The sequence below is a fragment of the Periplaneta americana genome, chromosome 2 (assembly GCF_040183065.1).
Source record: "Periplaneta americana isolate PAMFEO1 chromosome 2, P.americana_PAMFEO1_priV1, whole genome shotgun sequence".
Classification (NCBI taxonomy): Eukaryota; Metazoa; Arthropoda; class Insecta; order Blattodea; family Blattidae; genus Periplaneta; species Periplaneta americana.
In genome coordinates, this window is record NC_091118.1 from 203,999,094 (window position 1) to 204,019,100 (window position 20,007).

The 20,007-nt window shown below is 36.6% G+C and overlaps 1 protein-coding gene across 2 annotated transcripts in view; it reads left to right on the plus strand.

Moving 5' to 3' along the window:
• Positions 1-20,007, plus strand: part of LOC138695073 (secretory phospholipase A2 receptor-like) — a 69,851-nt gene that overhangs the window by 44,672 nt on the left and 5,172 nt on the right. For both annotated transcript variants that reach the window (XM_069819435.1, XM_069819434.1), the window contains exons 2-3: positions 13,984-14,283; positions 17,258-17,411. In XM_069819435.1, the coding sequence (XP_069675536.1) occupies positions 13,984-14,283; positions 17,258-17,411 (454 nt within the window). The remainder of the gene's footprint in view (positions 1-13,983; positions 14,284-17,257; positions 17,412-20,007) is intronic.

Genomic DNA, 20,007 nt, shown 5'->3' on the forward strand with positions numbered 1-20,007 from the left:
TGTTTATACTTATTAACCCAGTGGGGTTGGGTCATTTTCATATACTTAATGGCGGTGTAGTGTAGATATTGATATGTGTCATTGTCTTCAGTATTGGCTCGAGAGAGCGCAAAAATTACAGTTCCTAAGGAAAGATCAAAAGGTATTACTTACTGATAAAATAAGAGGCCTAGAAAATTTTGTAGTCTCCAGATAATTTCAGCAGGATCTCTTAGTAGAATAAAATGATTTTACGCTCTACATTTCAAGTTCTACATGCAGCAGCTATACGAAAATGCTATTGTTCGAAAGCTTAGCAAACCTGACATTTTTTTTTTAACTTTTGCCTACAATCCACAATGACCTGAAATAGCTACTGCTATCGTCCTGACATTGATACTTGCGTTTTCGCGTTGAAACTCAAACACTGAAGTTGGATAGGTTCAAGAAAAAGTATTTGGCCTAAAAAAATCCATTCAGAGGGAGTATGTTTCATTATTATGGAAGCAAATAACTATCAAAAAGCCTATTCTTCATTGAAAATAAATCTGAAAAATGTTTATTTGAACGTCTAACGAACTTAGTTTGCAGCAGTATTTGCTGCACAAGCCACTAGTGTATATATATATATATATATATATATATATATATCACACAATATATCACTCGACGCAATCACAATGACTTGCCCCCAAGACGTATCACTAGCAAACGATATTTCAAAGTACGATCCACTACAATCTCTCAAACACATACAATCGAAGGTAAAAATATCACGACGCAAATTTACTGATAAAAATCTGACACAAGTAGTAAGCATGCTAAATCACAAGATATACATCTGAAAGAAACTTCCATTTAATGCGTAAATATGCAAAGAAATTTAGTGACGCACTGTTCTCGAACTATCTATCACGTTAAACTTAAGTTACGAGAATTGAAAACAGTTCGAGCTCCACTTGTCGAGTACACGTGATGTTATCTATCCGGCGTGCGAGCCTTGAGTGATCTTATCTCTACAGCGAGCGAGTCCGAAGTCAGTGATGTTCCCTCTACGGCGTGCGAGTACCGAGTGATATTCTCTCTAACTGCCCGTGATCAGGTAAACTCACTTTCCCTCTCCCATCGTGAGACGTAATCAACCGGCCAATAGGATAATTTGGAAAGAAATATGAAAGGATTCATAGCGCTATCTATAATGTAACGTCTGAGAGCGCTCTGACGGACGAAGTGACGTACTAGGTGAACGGCCATGATGGTGGGCACGGCTCAACTTATTTATTTGTTTGTTTGTTTATTTATTTATATACTTACTTTATTTATTTATTTATATCTGCTTATCTACCTTTAATGCTATATTAAACGTCAAACATGAATGTTGCTTATAACAGGGTAAATTCATTTAGGCAAATATGTTTTAATAACTTATATCATTTACTTACTTACTTACAAATTGCTTTTAAGGAACCCGGAGGTTCATTGCCGCCCTCACATAAGCTCGCCATCGGTCCCTGTCCTGTGCAAGATTAATCCAGTCTCTATCATCATATCCCACTTCCCTCAAATCCATTTTAATATTATCCTCCCATCTACGTCTCGGCCTTCCCGAAGGTCTTTTTCTTGAAGTATCAGATTTTAGAGATGCCAGTTCGTTTAACCTAAATCAAGAGATGGCAGTTGATTATTCATAATCCCAACATTCATAATTTTCACGACTTGGCGGTCCTGCGGTTAACATCGTGCTGACCACTGCTTGTGAGAACACAGCTAAAACACACTGTGGCACATATCTATTCAGTTCGGGACATGTTGGGAATCGAACCTTAATTCTCTATGTTAGACCCTTCTCCACGGGTCATAAATGAATATTCCCCTCTTATCAGCTTCTACAGTTAACTGAATATAGCAACTTCCACTTCCCGTGTTAGTTATTCCTTAAAATTGAATTTATCATCTTCACAGTTTGTGGATGGTTTTCTAGAACCGGCGTTGACAGAGCTGTTTTTACAATTCTTGGAACGGCATCAATATTACGCGTTTCAACGTACAGTCCACTCGAAACATTGATAAACTTAAAGCTTGAACGCTGGAACATAATACAATTTTATTTCGAAAGTTTCATGACAGTTGTGACCTAGTTTTGTAACATATCAGGCAGATATTTGCACTGAGGGACATGAGCAGTAGAAAAAATTATTATTATTATTATTATTATTATTATTATTATTATTATTATTATTATTATTACTTACTGACTTTTAAGGAACCCGGAGGTTCATAGCCGTCCTCACATAAGCCCACCATTGGTCCCTATCATGAGCAAGATTAATCCAGTCTCTATCATCATATCCCACCTCCATCAAATCCATTTTAATATTATCCTCCCATCTACGTCTCGGCCTCCCCAAAGGTCTTTTCCCCTCTGGTCTCCCAACTAACACTCTATATGCATTTCTGGATTCGCCCACAAGTGCTACATGCCCTGCCCATCTCAAACGTCTGGATTTAATGTTCCTAATTATGTCAGGTGAAGAATACAATGCGTGCAGCTCTGCGTTGTGTAACTTTCTCCATTCTCCTGTAACTTCATCCCTCTTAGCCCCAAATATTTTCCTAAGAACCTTATTCTCAAAAACCCCTAATCTCTGTTCCTCTCTCAAAGTGAGAGTCCAAGTTTCACAACCATACAGAACAACCGGTAATATAACTGTTTTATAAATTCTAACTTTCAGATTTTTTGACAGCAGACTAGATGACAAAAGCTTCTCAACCGAATAATAACAGGCATTTCCCATATTTATTCTGCATTTAATTTCCTCCGGAGTGTCATTTATATTTGTTACTGTTGCTGCAAGATATTTGAATTTTTCCACCTCTTCGAAGGATAAATCTCCAACTTCTATAGTTCCATTTCGTGCAATATTATGATCACGAGACATAATCATATACTTAGTCTTTTCGGGATTTACTTCCAACCCTATCTCTTTACTTGCTTCAAGTAGAATTTCCGCGTTTTTATTATTATAATAATAATAATAATAATAATAATAATAATAATAATAATAATAATAATAATAAGTGAGGAATAATATCTAATTATGCACTTTTTCTTGAAAGAATTAAACTAAGTAATTGCATTGGACATTCCTTGGTCTTGATTTCACGATTCGCCACTGGTAGAACGCATTTTCGTGAAAGAAGAAAAATTCAAAATAGCAACAATGCAGCAGGAGATGGTAGGTCATGTTGACGTCACTATAAACAAGAAACTTATTTAATTAGAAATTAACTCTGGTTTCCAAAAATAGAAGTACTTAAAAATGAAAAGGACATTATTGTCAGTATTTTGCTTAAAATTCATATTTTCAATATGATCATAAAAATTAAAAATTAATGTAATTTTTAACATTTCCAAAATTGAAAAAAGTAACATAGGCTATCACTCATTCCCTGATTCTACTTATCAGTCGACCTGGTTGGCGAGTTGGTATAGCACTGGCCTTCTATGCCCAAGGTTGTGGGTTCGATCCTGGGCCAGGTCGATGGCATTTAAGTGTGCTTAAATGCGACAGGCTCATGTCAGTAGATTTACTGGCATGTAAAAGAACTCCTGCGGGACAAAATTCTGGCACATCCGGCGACGCTGATATAACCTCTGCAGTTGCGAGCGTGGTTAAACAAAACATAACATCTACTTATCAAAATTAAAATATGCCTGTTGGCTTTGTGAAAAAAGGTCTGCCAAATTCGTCCACTACTTTGTGGGGAATCTTAGTGCCTGAAATTTTTCACAACTTTTTTTTAAATACGAGCGTTTTATTAAGATTTTTATATCTACACTTACTTACTTACTTACAAATGGCTTTTAAGGAACCCAGAGGATCATTGCCGCCCTCACATAAGCTCGCCATCGGTCCCTATCCTGTGCAAGATTAATCCAATCCCTACCATCATATCCCAGCTCCCTCAAATCCATTTTAATATTATCCTTCCATCTACGTCTCGGCTTCCTCAAAGGTCTTTGCTTCAAGTCTTCCAACTAACACTCTATATGTGCTTCTGGATTCACCCATACGTGCTACATGTTCTGCCCATCTCAAACGTCTGGATTTAATGTTCCTAATTATGTCAGGTGAAGAATACAATGCGTGTAGTTCTGCGTTGTGTAACTTTCTCCATTCACCTGTAACTTCATCTCTTTTAGCGCCAAATATTTTTCTGAGCACCTTATTCTCAAATAGACTTAACCTCCGTTCCTCTCTCAAGTTTTACAACCATTGGGAACACCCGGTAATATAATTGTTTTGTAAATTTCAACTTTCAGCGTTTTGAGAACAGATTGGATGACAAAAGATTCTGAACCGAATAATAATAATCATTTCCCATATTTATCCTATGTTCAATTTCTTCCCGATTGTCATGTATATTTGTTACTGTTGCTCCAAGGTATTTAAATTTTTCCACCTTTTCAAAGGATAAATTTACGATTTTTATATTTCCATTTCGTACAACATTCTCTGGTCACGAGATATAATCATATACTTTGTCTTTTCGGGATTTACTTCCAAACTTATTTCTTTACTTGCTTCAAGTAAAATTCCCGTTTTTTCCCTAATCGTTTGTGGATTTTCTCCTAATATTTCACGTCATCCGCATAAACAAGCAGCTGATGTAACCCGTTCAATTCCAAACCCTCTCTTTTATCCTGGACTTTCCTAATGGTATATTCTAGAGCGAAGTTAAAAAGTAAAGGTGATAGTGCATCTCCTTGCTTTAGACCGCAGTGAATTGGAAAAGCATCCGACAGAAACTGGTCTATACACACTCTGTTATAAGTTTCACTGAGACCCTTTTTAGTTTATGGAACTAGTTTCTTGGGGATACCAAATTCACTTAATTCCTCTTAGCTACAAATATTTTCCTAAGTAGCTTATTCTCGAACACCCTTAACCTCTGTTCCTCTCTCAAAGTGAGAGTCCAAGTTTCACAACCATACAGAACAACCGGTAATACAGGGACATCATTTCATTTTTACTAACGTTTTTAATATTAACCACGCTATACCTTTAGAGAACCGGAAACACCGTTTGCTATCCCCTTCCACGACTCTAGTTAGATGATACTGTAGTAAAACACAAACAAGTCACTTTACTAGGTATAAGAGGGAAGAAAAGTAGTTCATCCATTTACGTACAGTAGGTAAACTAGGAAATATCGCAATTTTGAGTTCGATAATTTTCATTAGCTTTTTGTTTAATCAAAATACAGTACTGTATTAAGAATACGTGTCTTTACTCACGAGGAGTTATTCATGTGAATGTATTCATTGTGCAGTGTATAATATTCTATCTACAGCACATTAGCGTACAAAATAGAGAATGAAGTTAAATTGAAAAATGATGATAATATGGATATTTAAACACATTTTTGAAAATGGTGGCTGTTCATTTCGATACAGGCTTCAGTTCTTTTGTGCATATTATCGCACTATAGACTATTACATCTATTTCCAATTATCAGTTTCGTCCTTCGTACTAGTAATTCATATTGAAATAATTCTGTACCTACTCTATAAAAGAGTACCTTACGTAATGTAAATTCAGTCTTCACTTCTGCCCGACCCGGACAGATAAAATTACTCAGACATGCTATCTACTGTCCGTCCAAGTGGTTATGCCGCAGGATCGTAGAAAGGAGGGAAATCACGTGACAGTTAATTACTTAACGAGGCCCTTTTATTTAAGTTATTTTAAACAGTTGTATAATATTACGTAGACGTCCAATTCCTAACAGAAATTAATGTTCTCAGAAAAGAGCTAAGACAGCTCAGTTCTTAAAGAGGGGCGAGCAGAAGCAGGTGGGGGAAATCGGGATGCGACGTAGGCAAACGGACTGTACCTGTGAGAAAATATTATTCAATATTGAAAGGTCTTTCGTCACTGGAAAACGCGAACATATTTCTGGAACGTACTATACTCACTAACTCAGTAGTGTTTACATGCGGCCTTGGTTCTGTATGGAGGAAGTTGGAACTCCGTTAGTAGAAGGGGTGGGAGTAAAGTACATTCAAAAACTCAGGTACAATGAAAATTGAAGTAAAAATAAAATGATGTCCCTGTATAACTGTTTTATAATATGTTCACTAGAATATTGAAATTTGCAGGTTATATGCATCAGAGTTTCCTTTATTTGTTTTAAAAATTGCGAATTAATATTTTTCAAATTTGTTGAGATACAGGGCAAAGTCTGGGCCACTGTATTTTATAGTGGATTTACACTTCCTGGTTAGCTTATGAAGAGCCAACGAGAACCAGAATTGATGTTACCAAACAGTCCTGTGAATCTACAGATATTCTAAGTAGACTGTACGCAGGACTGAAACAGCGATAATGAAAAACAAAATAGGTAGGGCCTATTTGGATGAGAGATTCGAGGAAACAAGGATTAGCATTTCTTCGGATTCTATCACTGTAATTTCGTGTAACCAGAATCGGGAAGAGTTTCACATTCGCCCTATCGACGCGCTAAGCTGGCCTTTCGCCGAGTTCTGCATGTATTGGTTTTCATAGAGAACGAGAACATCACATCGAAGATGACGACAAACAGCAACGAGTTGCAGGATGTAGTCCGTGAGTTCGAATCAGGCTCAAATCAATGTAGTTTTAAGAATGGTAGAAGGTAAAAAAGGGAGTAATATATAAAGTGCAATGTAAATCACACACACAGTACTTCCTCATATAGCATATTACTGCCTTCAGTCATACTGCGATTTAGTCACCTACGTACAGATTGGCGCAAGAAATGTTGAACCATTTATTGATAATGAATTAAGTGAATTTATTAAAATTAAAATAGGAGTTCCGCAAGGAACAGTCCTTGGACCGATTTTATTTTTAATATAATAATACCCGTAATGACGTTTTAATGATAGACCTTAAAGAATATGAAGGTGATTTATATTCGTATGCTGATGATACTGTTTTACTTTTTAGTGGAAAAACTTGGACTGATGCTTATTATAATGCAAATTGCGGCTTAAAATTAATAAAAAATTAGTTCGATTTAAATTCACTTGTAATTAATAAATATAAAACAATAGCTATCCCATTTTCTTTAAATGATAAAGGTAATAAAACTATTTGATCTACTCTACAAATAAAAATGCATAATTTTTATTGTTCCCGTATAAATTGCAATTGTTCAGTTATTAATGAAGTTAATGAGCTTAAATACTTAGGTATAATAATTACTGATAATTAATCATTTAAAATGGAATAATCATATTCATTATATTTGTAATAAATTAAGTAAAACATTATATTACTTTGCAAATCAAGCTTTCAGGTATAACACCCTGTAAAGTTGATTTGAATAATTTTGAGGGAAAAATTGTTCCAGGGCCGGGACTTTTGGTTAAACGTACCAACGCTCTACCAACTGAGCTATCCGGGAACTCTACCTGACACCGATCCAACTTTTCCCTCTATAACCACAGACCTCAAAGTGGGCTGACAACCGTCAAGCAACCAACACTGAGTGCACACTAACTCTGTGTGACTTAAATTGTGGTTTTCTGTTATATCGAACTGTGACGTCACACAGTTAGTGTGCACTCAATGTTGGTTGCTTGACGGTTGTCAGCCCACTTTGAGATCTGTGGATATAGAGGGAAAATTTGGATCGGTGTTGGGTAAAGTTCCCGGGTAGCTCAGTTGGTAGAGCGTTGGTACGTTTAACCAAAGGTCCTGGGTTCGGTACCCGGCCCCGGAACAATTTTTCGCTCAAAATTATTCATTATATTACTTTGTTGTTCTAAGAAATATTTAGTCAATTAACTGTTTACGTGTAAATTATTTAGCATTATTTCAATCTAACTACTACTAACTACTAACTTACTATTATGACAAGTGTTGTATTGCATGTTTCCACGTTTTCACATTTTTTTTTATGTTCTAATGATATTCAACTTATTTTATATTTTTGTTTTCATATTTTCCGATAATGTTATATCTCTAATGTGATAAGTTGAGCTATATATAATCTTAATTTTCCTTATTGTGTGTACTTAGAAATATTGTATTCACTGTATACTTTGTACTGCACTATTTTATTACTAATATTACTATTATTATTATTATTATTATTATTATTATTATTATTATTATTATCATCATCATTATTACTATTCTTATTTTATTATTATTATTATTATTATTATTATTATTATTATTATTATTATTATGAATAATTGTCTTTTTTTTGTATACCTCATTTATTTTGACCTGCTGTTCACATATTATTATGCTTTTTTCTTTCTTTCTGTATGTTATATATTATGTCCGATTTCTTCTTATTTGTTGTTTATTTTTTATTATCATTATTATTATCTTATTCAATTTTGTGTGTAAAATTGTAGTGTAATTTGTAAATTTGTAGTGTTTTTGTAATGCAGTCTTTACTCCTGGTTGAGTGTTAGAGAAGGCCGTATGGCCTTAACTCTGCCAGGTTAAATAAATCATTATTATTATTATTATTATTATTATTATTATTATTATTATTATTATTATTATTATTATTATTATATTTATGTATGGTATTATAGGTTGGGATGGAACTTATAAATCCAACCTTTATCCGTTAATTTTACTACAGAAAAAAAGTATTAAAAATTTGTTTAAAAAAAGCAGGAAAGATTACTCAACTGAATTGTTGTTTAAAAATTTCAAAGTTTTCAACATTAAACAAATGTATTATTTTATTTTATTAAAATATTTTCACAGAAATCTTAATAACTTTGAAAGGTATATACATAAATATAGAACTAAAAATATGAATTCTCTGCTTTTATCTGAACCTAAACGTAAAAGCACCCGTTTGAGTTTGCCATCCTGCTCTAGACGTTGCATTGACTGCGCTTTGCATGCGTACAATTTGAGACGTTTGTGGACAATTCGTTACAATGTTGATTTTGGTACTTGAATTTCCCGCGAAGCTCTTCTTAATGACTTCCGAGGGCTTCGCTCATACGCGGCTTGAACATTTCTAACCATTTCGTCGGACGTTCTACGACCACCACCATGCTTCATCAACACCGATCCTGTAGCTAAAAATGTATCGTGAAACTTTTTAATGCTTTTAGCAGTTGGAGCATCATGCTTAAACACTCGCCGATATTCGCTTTGAACTCTAACAATTGATTTAAATTCCGCATACCACAACACAGTTTGCGCTTTCATCTGCGGTGTCGCCATTTTGACAATCGATGCAATCTACGGAAAGAAACCGTGTCTGCGCACCATCTACCGATAGAATTCGAAAGTTGTTGAGATTCCCTTTCATATAAACGTTACCGTAAGGCAGTGATGTCAAAGCAAGCGCATTTTTCTGACCTTGACGTCGTGCGCGGGCATCAAGCACTAAGTATGGAAAGAGGAAGGGTTGTATAGGCCTATATGAATAAGCACCCTGTTGGATTAAGAAAACAGTGGTGCACAAACTTCAAACGTTAAATTTTATGTCGTTATTTTTATATGGCTTCTTTCTTTTTTATATTATCTATATTGCCAGTAAAACAAAAGTACAAATAGCAATGTCTTAATATTGCAGATGTGTTTTAAGTTTTAATAACATAATAAAGAGTTAAGAAGGAATATTCACTTAAATCCCATAGTAGTACAACTATACTGTACTAAATTGATGAAACACATCATTCATAAAGAAAGAGATATGCCCCCCCCCAAAAAAAAGGGGATTTAGTATGACATGAGAAGCTGGAATTTATATTGATGATATCTTTAGCCTTATAAAAGTAATCAATAAACTAAATAACTGTATATCCGAAAGAAAATTAGTTAATAATGGAGCTCGACAAGGTTGTCCACTATCACCAATTTTATTTAATATTTATATAAATGAAATTATTTTAAAATGGAACCAAATCTACACATCAGGAATCAAAATAACCAGTGCTCTAACATTAAATACCTTACTCTATGCCGATGATCAAGTCATAATTTCCAATTCAGAGGATAATTTACAAAGAGGATTATATACATTAAATAAAATATTAAATCTTCATCTTACGATGTATGGTGACGTATATACGTCCGTTGATGTGACATATTAATGAATTTTAAATACTATTATAGTCACAATCATGCCATGGTATGAAAGGAAGTCGCAGGTTCGATTCCCGCTCGAGGTTGTGAAATTTTTCTTTCATACCATGGCATGATTGTGACTATAATAGTATTTAAATTAAAAAATATTAGAAGATTTTGAGATGGAAATTTCAGCACAAAAATCAAAAGTAATGACATTTTTAGGACAAGACCCAGTCAGAAGTAAGATAATACACAATAACCAATGCCTCGAACAAGTGCAAAATTTCAATTATCTGGGTTGTGAAATATCTTATCAAAATGAAAAAGATGTGAACAAGAAAATTACCAAATTTACACAAATTCTAGGAATAATAAACAATAAATTAAAAGCTAAATTAGTACAAAAATCTACAAGAATAAAAATATATAATACACTATCATTACCCTCCCTTTTATACGGAAGCATTTTGACATTAAAGAAAAAAGACATGAACAGAATCAAAGCTACGGAAATGAAATTTTTTCAGGACAGCAGGATATACTCTTTTAGACCGAAAAAAGGAATGAAGAAATTTTAGAACAATTAGAAGTAGAGTCAGTAGAAGAAAAAATCAGCAGATACAAATTGAATTGGCTAGATCATGTAAGAAGAATGTAAAATTCAAGAATCCCAAAAATTATGATGCAATATAAACCTAGAGGACATTGTCGACCAGGAAGACCTTTAAGAAGACTACTAGATGGGGCCGAAACAGGTCTACAGAGGCCTAATTAGTGAAGGATGATGATGATAAACTAATCAAAACAACATTACAGTACAAAGCAAAGTTACCTGGGTGCTGTATATATTTTAAGTGTAACTAATATTACATAACAAAACTCTTATCGCATTATGCTTTTAAGGTGATATTGGTGAGCAACTTCCTATCATCAGAATATTAAATTATTTTCTCGAAATGTGCTGAATCTATAGAGCTGACATGTTTACAAGACATGGGCACATACCTTTTGCTTATGATGTATGGTTTGTTAATTCATTTCCTTACAAACAATTTCCATGCGAATATTTTCAAAATGTTCAATACACTATCTTCAGTAATACGTATTTACGGTATACCTAATAGAGTTACGAAAACATTCTGCAAGGCTACTAAATAAATAGGCCTATAACTGAAAATTACTATAAAAAGTTCATAAAATATTTCTTTTGAATAAAAAAATCAAACTTGTGAAGTATGAGCATTAAAATTAAAACTTACATTCTTATAATGCATTTATATTTCTCAGAAAAATCTAAAAATTGACATGGATACAGTTTTAATAAGTTCTCTTCCCTTTATCTATTGAATCAGTGCTGGCCATCCCTGAATATAGCTCGACCAAGCGGCATATAATAACTCTTTCGTCTCTCTCTTTCCTTTCCGCTGTAAGCGCTCAGGTTTCCTGAGCTCTAAAGCGCGCGCTTGCTCCTATGGGCATCAATTGACATGACTGCCGTAAGGTTATATTTTCAACTGTTCACCAGTCACATACAATTGAAATTAGGTACATTCGAGCGGTCTACCCTTATTTCTTACGGCTCATCCTGTATATGAAAAGTGCCAGCCTTCCGGTATGGCATAGTTGCGCCCCGCGGTCAATTGGGAGGCCTAGGCATGGCATAATTTCTCCCCGAAGAAATCAGGTAGCAGAAGGGACATGGCATAGTTGCGCCCCGAAGAAATCAGGTAGCAAATGGGACATGGCATAGTTTCACCCCGAAGAAATCAGGTAGCAGAAGGGACATGGCATAGTTGCGCCCCGAAGAAATCAGGTAGCAAATGGGATATGGCATAGTTTCACCCCGAAGAAATCAGGTAGCAGAAGGGACATGGCATAGTTGCGCCCCGAAGAAATCAGGTAGCAGAAGGGACATGGCATAGTTGCGCCCCGAAGAAATCAGGTAGCAAATGGGACATGGCATAGTTTCACCCCGAAGAAATCAGGTAGCATATGGGACATGGCATAGTTGCGCCCCGAAGAAATCAGATAGCAAATGGGACATGGCATAGTTTCACCCCGAAGAAATCAGGTAGCAGAAGGGACATGGCACAGTTGCGCCCCAAGAAATCAAGTAGCAGATGGGACACGGCATAGTTGCGCCCCGAAGAAATCAGGTAGCAGAAGGGACATGGCATAGTTGCGCCCCGAAGAAATCAGGTAGCAGATGGGACATGGCATAGTTGCGCCCCGAAGAAATCAGGTAGCAGAAGGGACATGGCATAGTTGCGCCCCGAAGAAATCAGGTAGCAGATGGGACATGGCATAGTTGCGCCCCGAAGAAATCAGGTAGCAGATGGGACATGGCATAGTTGCGCCCCGAAGAAATCAGGTAGCAGATGGGACATGGCATAGTTCCGCCCCGAAGAAATCAGGTAGCAGGATGGACATGACATAGTTGCGCCCCGAAGAAATCAAATAGCAGGATGGACATGGCATAGTTGCGCCACGATGAGCATGGTACACACGAAAGTGATTGTCATAAAATAAATAAATTACTTAAAAATATTACAGTGATAGCTGCATTGAAATCAGGTAGGTCTAGCGTATGATCAATTTTGCTATTTAAAATAACACTTTCTTTATTGATCACACACAATAAATGAACTGCATTTTTTGTTTCTACATCGATATCTTAACCCTACGGTACAGGGTTTCGAAAATTGAAACTTAGAACCATTGTCAATTATTAACTCTTCACCCTTTTCACTAAACTGAACATTCATTTTAAATTAACCTCACTATACGCCACAGACAGTGTGAAAATCACTAATAAAATGTCAAGACTGCTAAGGCCCCATAGGCCTATTCCAACGGCTCGCTCATTTGAATATGTCATGGTGTTCATTTTAACGGTAGGCTATTGATAATCACAGCATAAACAGTAGAAAAACAGTTAATAAAGTACTGCCAACTTCATGGTGTTCATTTTAACTGTAGGCTATCGATAATCACTGCATAAACAGTAGAAAAACAGTTAATAAAATACTGCCAACTTCATGGTGTTCATTTTAACGGTAGGCTATCGATAATCACTGCATAAACAGTAGAAAAACAGTTAATAAAGTACTGGCAACATCATGGTGTTCATTTTAACGGTAGGCTATTGATAATCACTGCATAAACAGTAGAAAACAGTTAATAAAGTACTGCCAACTTCATGGTGTTCATTTTAACGGTAGGCTATTGATAATCACTGCATAAACAGTAGAAAAACAGTTAATAAAGTACTGCCAACTTCATGGTGTTCATTTTAACGGTAGACTATTGATAATCACTGCATAAACAGTAGAAAAACAGTTAATAAAGTACTGCCAACTTCATGGTGTTCATTTTAACGGTAGGCTATTGGTAATCACTGCATAAACAGTAGAAAAACAGTTAATAAAGTACTGCCAACTTCATGGTGTTCATTTTAACGGTAGGCTATTGATAATCAGTGAATAAACAGTAGAAAAACAGTTAATAAAGTACTGCCAACTTCATGGTGTTCATTTTAACGGTAGGCTATTGATAATCAGTGAATAAACAGTAGAAAAACAGTTAATAAAGTACTGCCAACTTCATGGTGTTCATTTTAACGGTATCGATAATGAATATAAATAGAATAAGAAATCAATAAGGTTGGTTGATTACGATGCTCAAGTTTCCGTAGTGTCTTTTTCTCTACCTATTTCATCGGGGCGCAACTATGCCATGCCTTTTTCTCTACCTGATGGGAACGGGGTGCAACTATGCCCACAAAACAGGGACCCTTTTTTATATGCTGCATCTTATCTGACCGTGGGGCGCAATTATGCCCTGCCCCAGCCTTCACCTGTAGATACGCGTATTCCGTTTCATGAACATGTACCTGTTCTAGTCGTCAAGATGTGGCACTTTGTGGTCTTTTCATTGGCCGTGATGGGTATCGGGGCGGAGCTCGTGCCCGGGCTGGGATACTACTGGGTGCCCCGCGACCTCAACGGCACTGTGAACGCAGAGTTCAGGTTCGACGAGGCCATGATCCGCTGCCACATGGAGGGCGGCCACCTCGTCATCATCAACTCCGCCGCAGAAGCCAAGGTCGTGTCCGATCTCATAGCCAAGTACAGCACCAAGCCACAGGTGTACGTGGGGTTCACCGCCCTCCTAGAGGAGGGCTTCTACATCACCATCAATGGTAACATACAGCTATAGCGCAGTTAAAACAACTCTCGACTTGTGAAATTTCAAAGTTTCCATGGCAACATCCCTTCCCCTCTCTTTGTGGCCAATAAGGCGCTACTGCTCCCTCTTCTCTTCACGTACGTTAGCCTATTATTGGCGACAAAGAAACGGGAAGCGATGTTGTCATGGAAACTCTTGGGGGCCTTGAAATGTCAAAAGTCATTTGTTATTTTAAATCCAATATACTTACTTCTTTTCAATTCAGCACAACTTTCCAGTATTTCTAACAATTTGGTTTAGGGTAGAAGAGATCAGACCCAGTCATCCGCCAAAACGCATCCCTGACATAGCCATCGCATTTCATCCCTCTTATCTGTCATTTTCCATAAAACTAAGGCTAACGCCTCCAGTCTCTATCTGTAACCTCTTAGGTTAGTTCATAATTTATTTTATGTATAACTATGTACTTGTGCTAACTAGGTACATGGGGGTAACTTCGATATGGACTAAACGATAAATAAAACCCAAATGTTCTTCTTGTATTCCTCTTCTACCCTTTACATTTCCATTCTTATTCTTGTATACCCATGTTCTCCTTGTATTCCTATTGTTTTTCTTATACTCCTCTTTCTTCTAATTAATTCCTCTTGTTCTCCTTCTACTCTCCTTGTTCTTCTTCTATTCCACTTCCTCTCCGTCTATTCCACTTGTTCTCCTTGTATTCCTTGCATTACTTTCGTAAGTCTTATTTGCTCCTTGTATTCTCATTGTTCTCCGTGCATTCCACTTGTTCTCCATTTCCCTGGTTCTCCTAGTATTCCTCTTATTGTACTTATATTTCCCTCCTTCTCCTTGTATACCCCTTGTTTCCCTTATAGTTCCCTCGTTCTCATTATATTTCCCTAGTTCTCCTTGTAATTCCCTAGTTCTCCTTGTATTTCCCTAGTTCTCCTTGTATTTCCCCAGTTATCCTTGTATTTCCCTAGTTCTCCTTGTATTTTCCTAGTTCTCCTTGTATTTCCCTTGTTCTCCTTGTATTTCCCTAGTTCTCCTTGTATTTCCCTAGTTCTCCTTGTATTTCCCTAGTTCTCCTTGTATTTCCCTAGTTCTCCTAGTATACCCCTTGTTTCCCACATAGTTCCCTAGTTCTCCTAGTATACCCCTTGTTTGCCCTCATAGTTCCTTAGTTCTCCTTGTATTTCCCTAGTTCTTATTGTATTTCCCTAGTTCTCATTGTATTTCCCTAGTTCTCCTTGTATTTCCCTAGTTCTCATTGTATCTCCCTAGTTCTCCTTCTATTTCCCTAGTTCTCCTTGTATTTCCCTAGTTCTCATTGTATCTCCCTAGTTCTCCTTGTATTTCCCTAGTTCTCCTTGTATTTCCCTAGTTCCCCTTGTATTTCCCTAGTTCTCCCTGTATTTCCCTTGTTCTCCTTGTATTTCCCTTGTTCTCATTGTATCTCCCTTGTTCTCCTTGTATTTCCCTTGTTCTCCTTGTATTTCCCTAGTTCTCATTGTATTTCCCTAGTTCTCATTCTATTTCCCTAGTTCTCCTTGTATTTCCCTAGTTCTAATTGTATCTCCCTAGTTCTCCTTGTATTTCCCTAGTTCTCCTTGTATTTCCCTAGTTCTCATTGTATCTCCCTAGTTCTCCTTGTATTTCCCTAGTTCTCATTGTATCTCCCTAGTTCTCCTTGTATTTCCCTAGTTCTCATTGTATCTCCCTAGTTCTCCTTGTATTTCCCTTGTTCTCCTTGTATTTCCCCAGTTATCCTTGTATTTCCTTAATTCTCCTTGTATTTTCCTAGTTCTCCTTGTATTTCCCTTGTTCTCCTTGTATTTCCCTAGTTCTCCTTGTATTTCCCTAGTTCTCATTGTATCTCCCTAGTTCTCCTTGTATTTCCCTAGTTCTCATTGTATCTCCCTAGTTCTCCTTGTATTTCCCTTGTTCTCCTTGTATTTCCCCAGTTATCCTTGTATTTCCTTAATTCTCCTTGTATTTTCCTAGTTCTCCTTGTATTTCCCTTGTTCTCCTTGTATTTCCCCAGTTATCCTTGTATTTCCTTAATTCTCCTTGTATTTTCCTAGTTCTCCTTGTATTTCCCTTGTTCTCCTTGTATTTCCCTAGTTCTCCTTGTATTTCCCTAGTTCTCCTTGTATTTCCCTTGTTCTCCTTGTATTTCCCTTGTTCTCCTTGTATTCCCCTTGTTCTCCTTGTATTTCCCTTGTTCTCTTTGTATTCCCCTTGTTCTCCTTGTATTTCCCTTGTTCTCCTTGTATCTCCCTTGTTCTCATTGTATTTCCCTTTTTCTCCTTGTATTCCCCTTGTTCTCCTTGTATTTCCCTTGTTCTCCTTGTATTTCCCTTGTTCTCCTTGTATTTCCCTTGTTCTCATTGTATTCCCCTTGTTCTCCTTGTATTCCCCTTGTTCTCCTTGTATTTCCCTTGTTCTCCTTGTATTCCCCTTGTTCTCCTTGTATTTCCCTTGTTCTCCTTGTATTTCCCTTGTTCTCCTTGTATTTCCCTTGTTCTCCTTGTATTCCCCTTGTTCTCCTTGCATTTCCCTTGTTCTCCTTGTATTTCCCTTGTTCTCCTTGTATTTCCTTTGTTCTCCTTGTATTTCCCTTGTTCTCCTTGTCTTTTCCTTCTTCTCTTTGTATCCTCACTGTATTTCCCTTTTTTCTCCTTGTAGGTGATATTTTTGTCATATAGTAGAAGGACAGTGTTTCACACATGGTAATTTTCATTATTGTACAAGATACAGTAATAGAGGAAAAAAATGTCGAATGTTTCCAAAAATTTTACTGCTGTAAGCTGTACCTAACCTCTTAACCGAGGATAGGGCTAATATTTTTTTACGCTTCAAAATTAGATGTGCACGCTGAAATTTGTGAAATGACTACAGAAAGAAAAAGACAGAAGAAAAGCGGTATAGGTACACAGATCCACTATCACACATTAATGATGCGCAATTTTGTACAATTTCAGATCATCCGCTGGAGCGAACTGGCTACACAAAGTGGGCCGAAGGCTATCCCACTGACATCACCAGCAATAGGTGTGGTGCCGCGAACGCAAACGGAGAGCTGGTCGATGTGGACTGCTATACGATACTCAACCTTGTGTGCGAGAAGGAATTGTGGTGAGAATAAATAGATGAAAGTTCACATTAGCAGGTTGCTTAGCAACGTTCTGTTGCAATCGTTACCTACATACTAGGTTCAAAAAGTTCCCGGAATTTGCTAGCATCATAGAAACAACGTACCTTAAACACTATTCTACAGCATTCCCTTCAAAATAGTTGCCTTCCGCAACAACTCACTTTTGCCAACGCGTGTAGAGTTCCTGGAAGCCATTTTGTGAAACCCGTCTTAGTGCTCTCGTCGCGTTTGCGATAACCTCTTCAGCATTGAATCTCCGTCCTTTCAGATGACTTTTCAGACGGGGAAACAGAAAGTAATCAGGTGGTGAGAGATCAGGAGAGTATGGTGGGTGATCCAAAGCAGTTATGTTGTGCCTGGCAAGAAAATTCTTTACAATAATTGCGCGATGAGCAGGTGCATTGTCATGCATAAGGAACCAGTTGTTTTCTACCCACTTTTCTGGACGTTTCCTTCTCACTGCGTCCCAGAGGCGACGGAGGGTTTCTACGTACAATTCTTTCGTTACAGTACGACCTTCTGGAATGAACTCATGGTGCATGAGACCCTGAGAGTCGAAGAAAACTTACAACATAACTTTGCTTTAAGTGTGCTTAAATGCGACAGGCTCATGTCAGTAGATTTACTGGCATGAAAAAGAACTCCTGCGGGACAAAATTCCGGCACATCCGGCGATGCTGATATAACCTCTGTAGTTGCGAGCGTCGTTAAATAAAACATAACATTTAAAAAAATTTTGCGTTTGGAAGCGTCCCTAGGAAATTTTTGCTTCCGAGGAGATGTTTTCGATTTCCACTCAGATGACTGTCGTTTAGGGACTGGGTCGTACAAGTAGCACCAGTTTCATTTTGTTTAAGAAATCACCATCTTCATCAGCCATACTGATCATGTCCCCAGCAAAACACAGAACTTGATGTTTGTACTTTGCTCTGTGGACATAATTACAAAATGCGACGAACAAACGAAACACTATGATAAACAATTGCCTACAACTCAAAACCAATAATTGCCATTATCAACAAACTTTAAGGAAATGACATCATGAATGTTACCAACAAAACAAATGTATAATATCTCTTGTTATATATTAATACGAAAAATGGTAGTAAAATTCCGGGAACTTTTTGAACCTAGTAGTATATCAGACATCGTACTATATTTCATTCTAGAGATCAGTTTCGGCTCATTTCACTGAATTCATTTTATCCCGGAAAAGAATTTCAGAAAAATTTGTTTTGATGTTTCTAGTTCTTTGTAATTTTTCATTCTTGATTTCAAATGAAGGCATATTTATATTTAAGAAAATGATTATATTTAATATATAATGTACATATATTCACTCTTAAATACTGAATACGGACAAAATCATCTAATATTCTAGGCAAATTAACACGTACAAAGACAGACGGTGTGCCCAGAAAAACTTTCTACCACCAGAAAAACAGATTTCCACGAAAATCGCAACTCTCTGTTTTCCAAGTAACACTGGTAGGTTCCACACCTGTGGAGTAACGGTTAGCGCGTCTGGCCGCGAAACCAGGTGGCCCGGGTTCGATTCTCGGTTGAGGCAAGTTACCTGGTTAAGGTTTTTTTTCCGGGATTTTTCCCTCAACCCAATATGAGCAAATGTTGGGTAACTTTCGGTGCTGGAGCCCAGACTCATTTCACCGGCATTATCACCTTCATCTCATTCAGAGATGAAATAACCTGAGATGTTGATAAAGCATCATAAAATAATCTGCTAAAATAACATTTAAAAAAACACTGGTAAGTCTACTATATGAAATATTTTAGAATAGTCTGCTATTAATTATATCGGATTCAAAATGTATTGTGATCCGTATATAATGGCATTAATGTAAGGGGGTTATTCTTTGAGATAAGTTATTTCAAACAAAAAAGTTTAATACAGTATTGTTCGTTTTTGCTTTCTTTTCGAGATAAAAATTGTTTTACATGAAATATTTCATAGCCTGTTTTCGGAAAGCCAGGATTTACTTCCCAATATGCTTAGTCAATTTAGGAGAGCAGTGTATTATGATAATAAATGAGTGAAATAATTTAGTTTTGTCCTTTAAATGTAAAGAAATTTGATCCGAACAAATGTAACATTTTTAAATTCCTTTATGCTCGACCATGCCGAAATGTAGTAATTATACACCTGGTAGCAGTCCTTTAATGCAGGTCATTAAAGTACACCTATTCATTAAAGTTCAGGTTTTCGATTAATCTCGGATATGCAATCGAAAGACGAGGGAAACGTCACGGAGGCTGGAAATCCAATACTGTCGCAGAAGGTTATGTTCTGGTACTATAATAATTAGCGTTAATTGTAAATAATATTAAAATAAATTCAATTTGTCATCTCGTTTTTCAATTCTTAATCAATTTCCAGGTTATACATTCTCTGCATTACATCAAGGTCAATGACATTATTGTTCCTCGGAAAAGATCAATGCTTTCGCGTCTGCGCACATCTCATAATTGAAGAGCTATGAACAAGATCACTTCCGATCTTCTGTCAGATACAAATAAAATGTATACTTCTGAATAATTTAAAGTTAGAAATATGGTCGA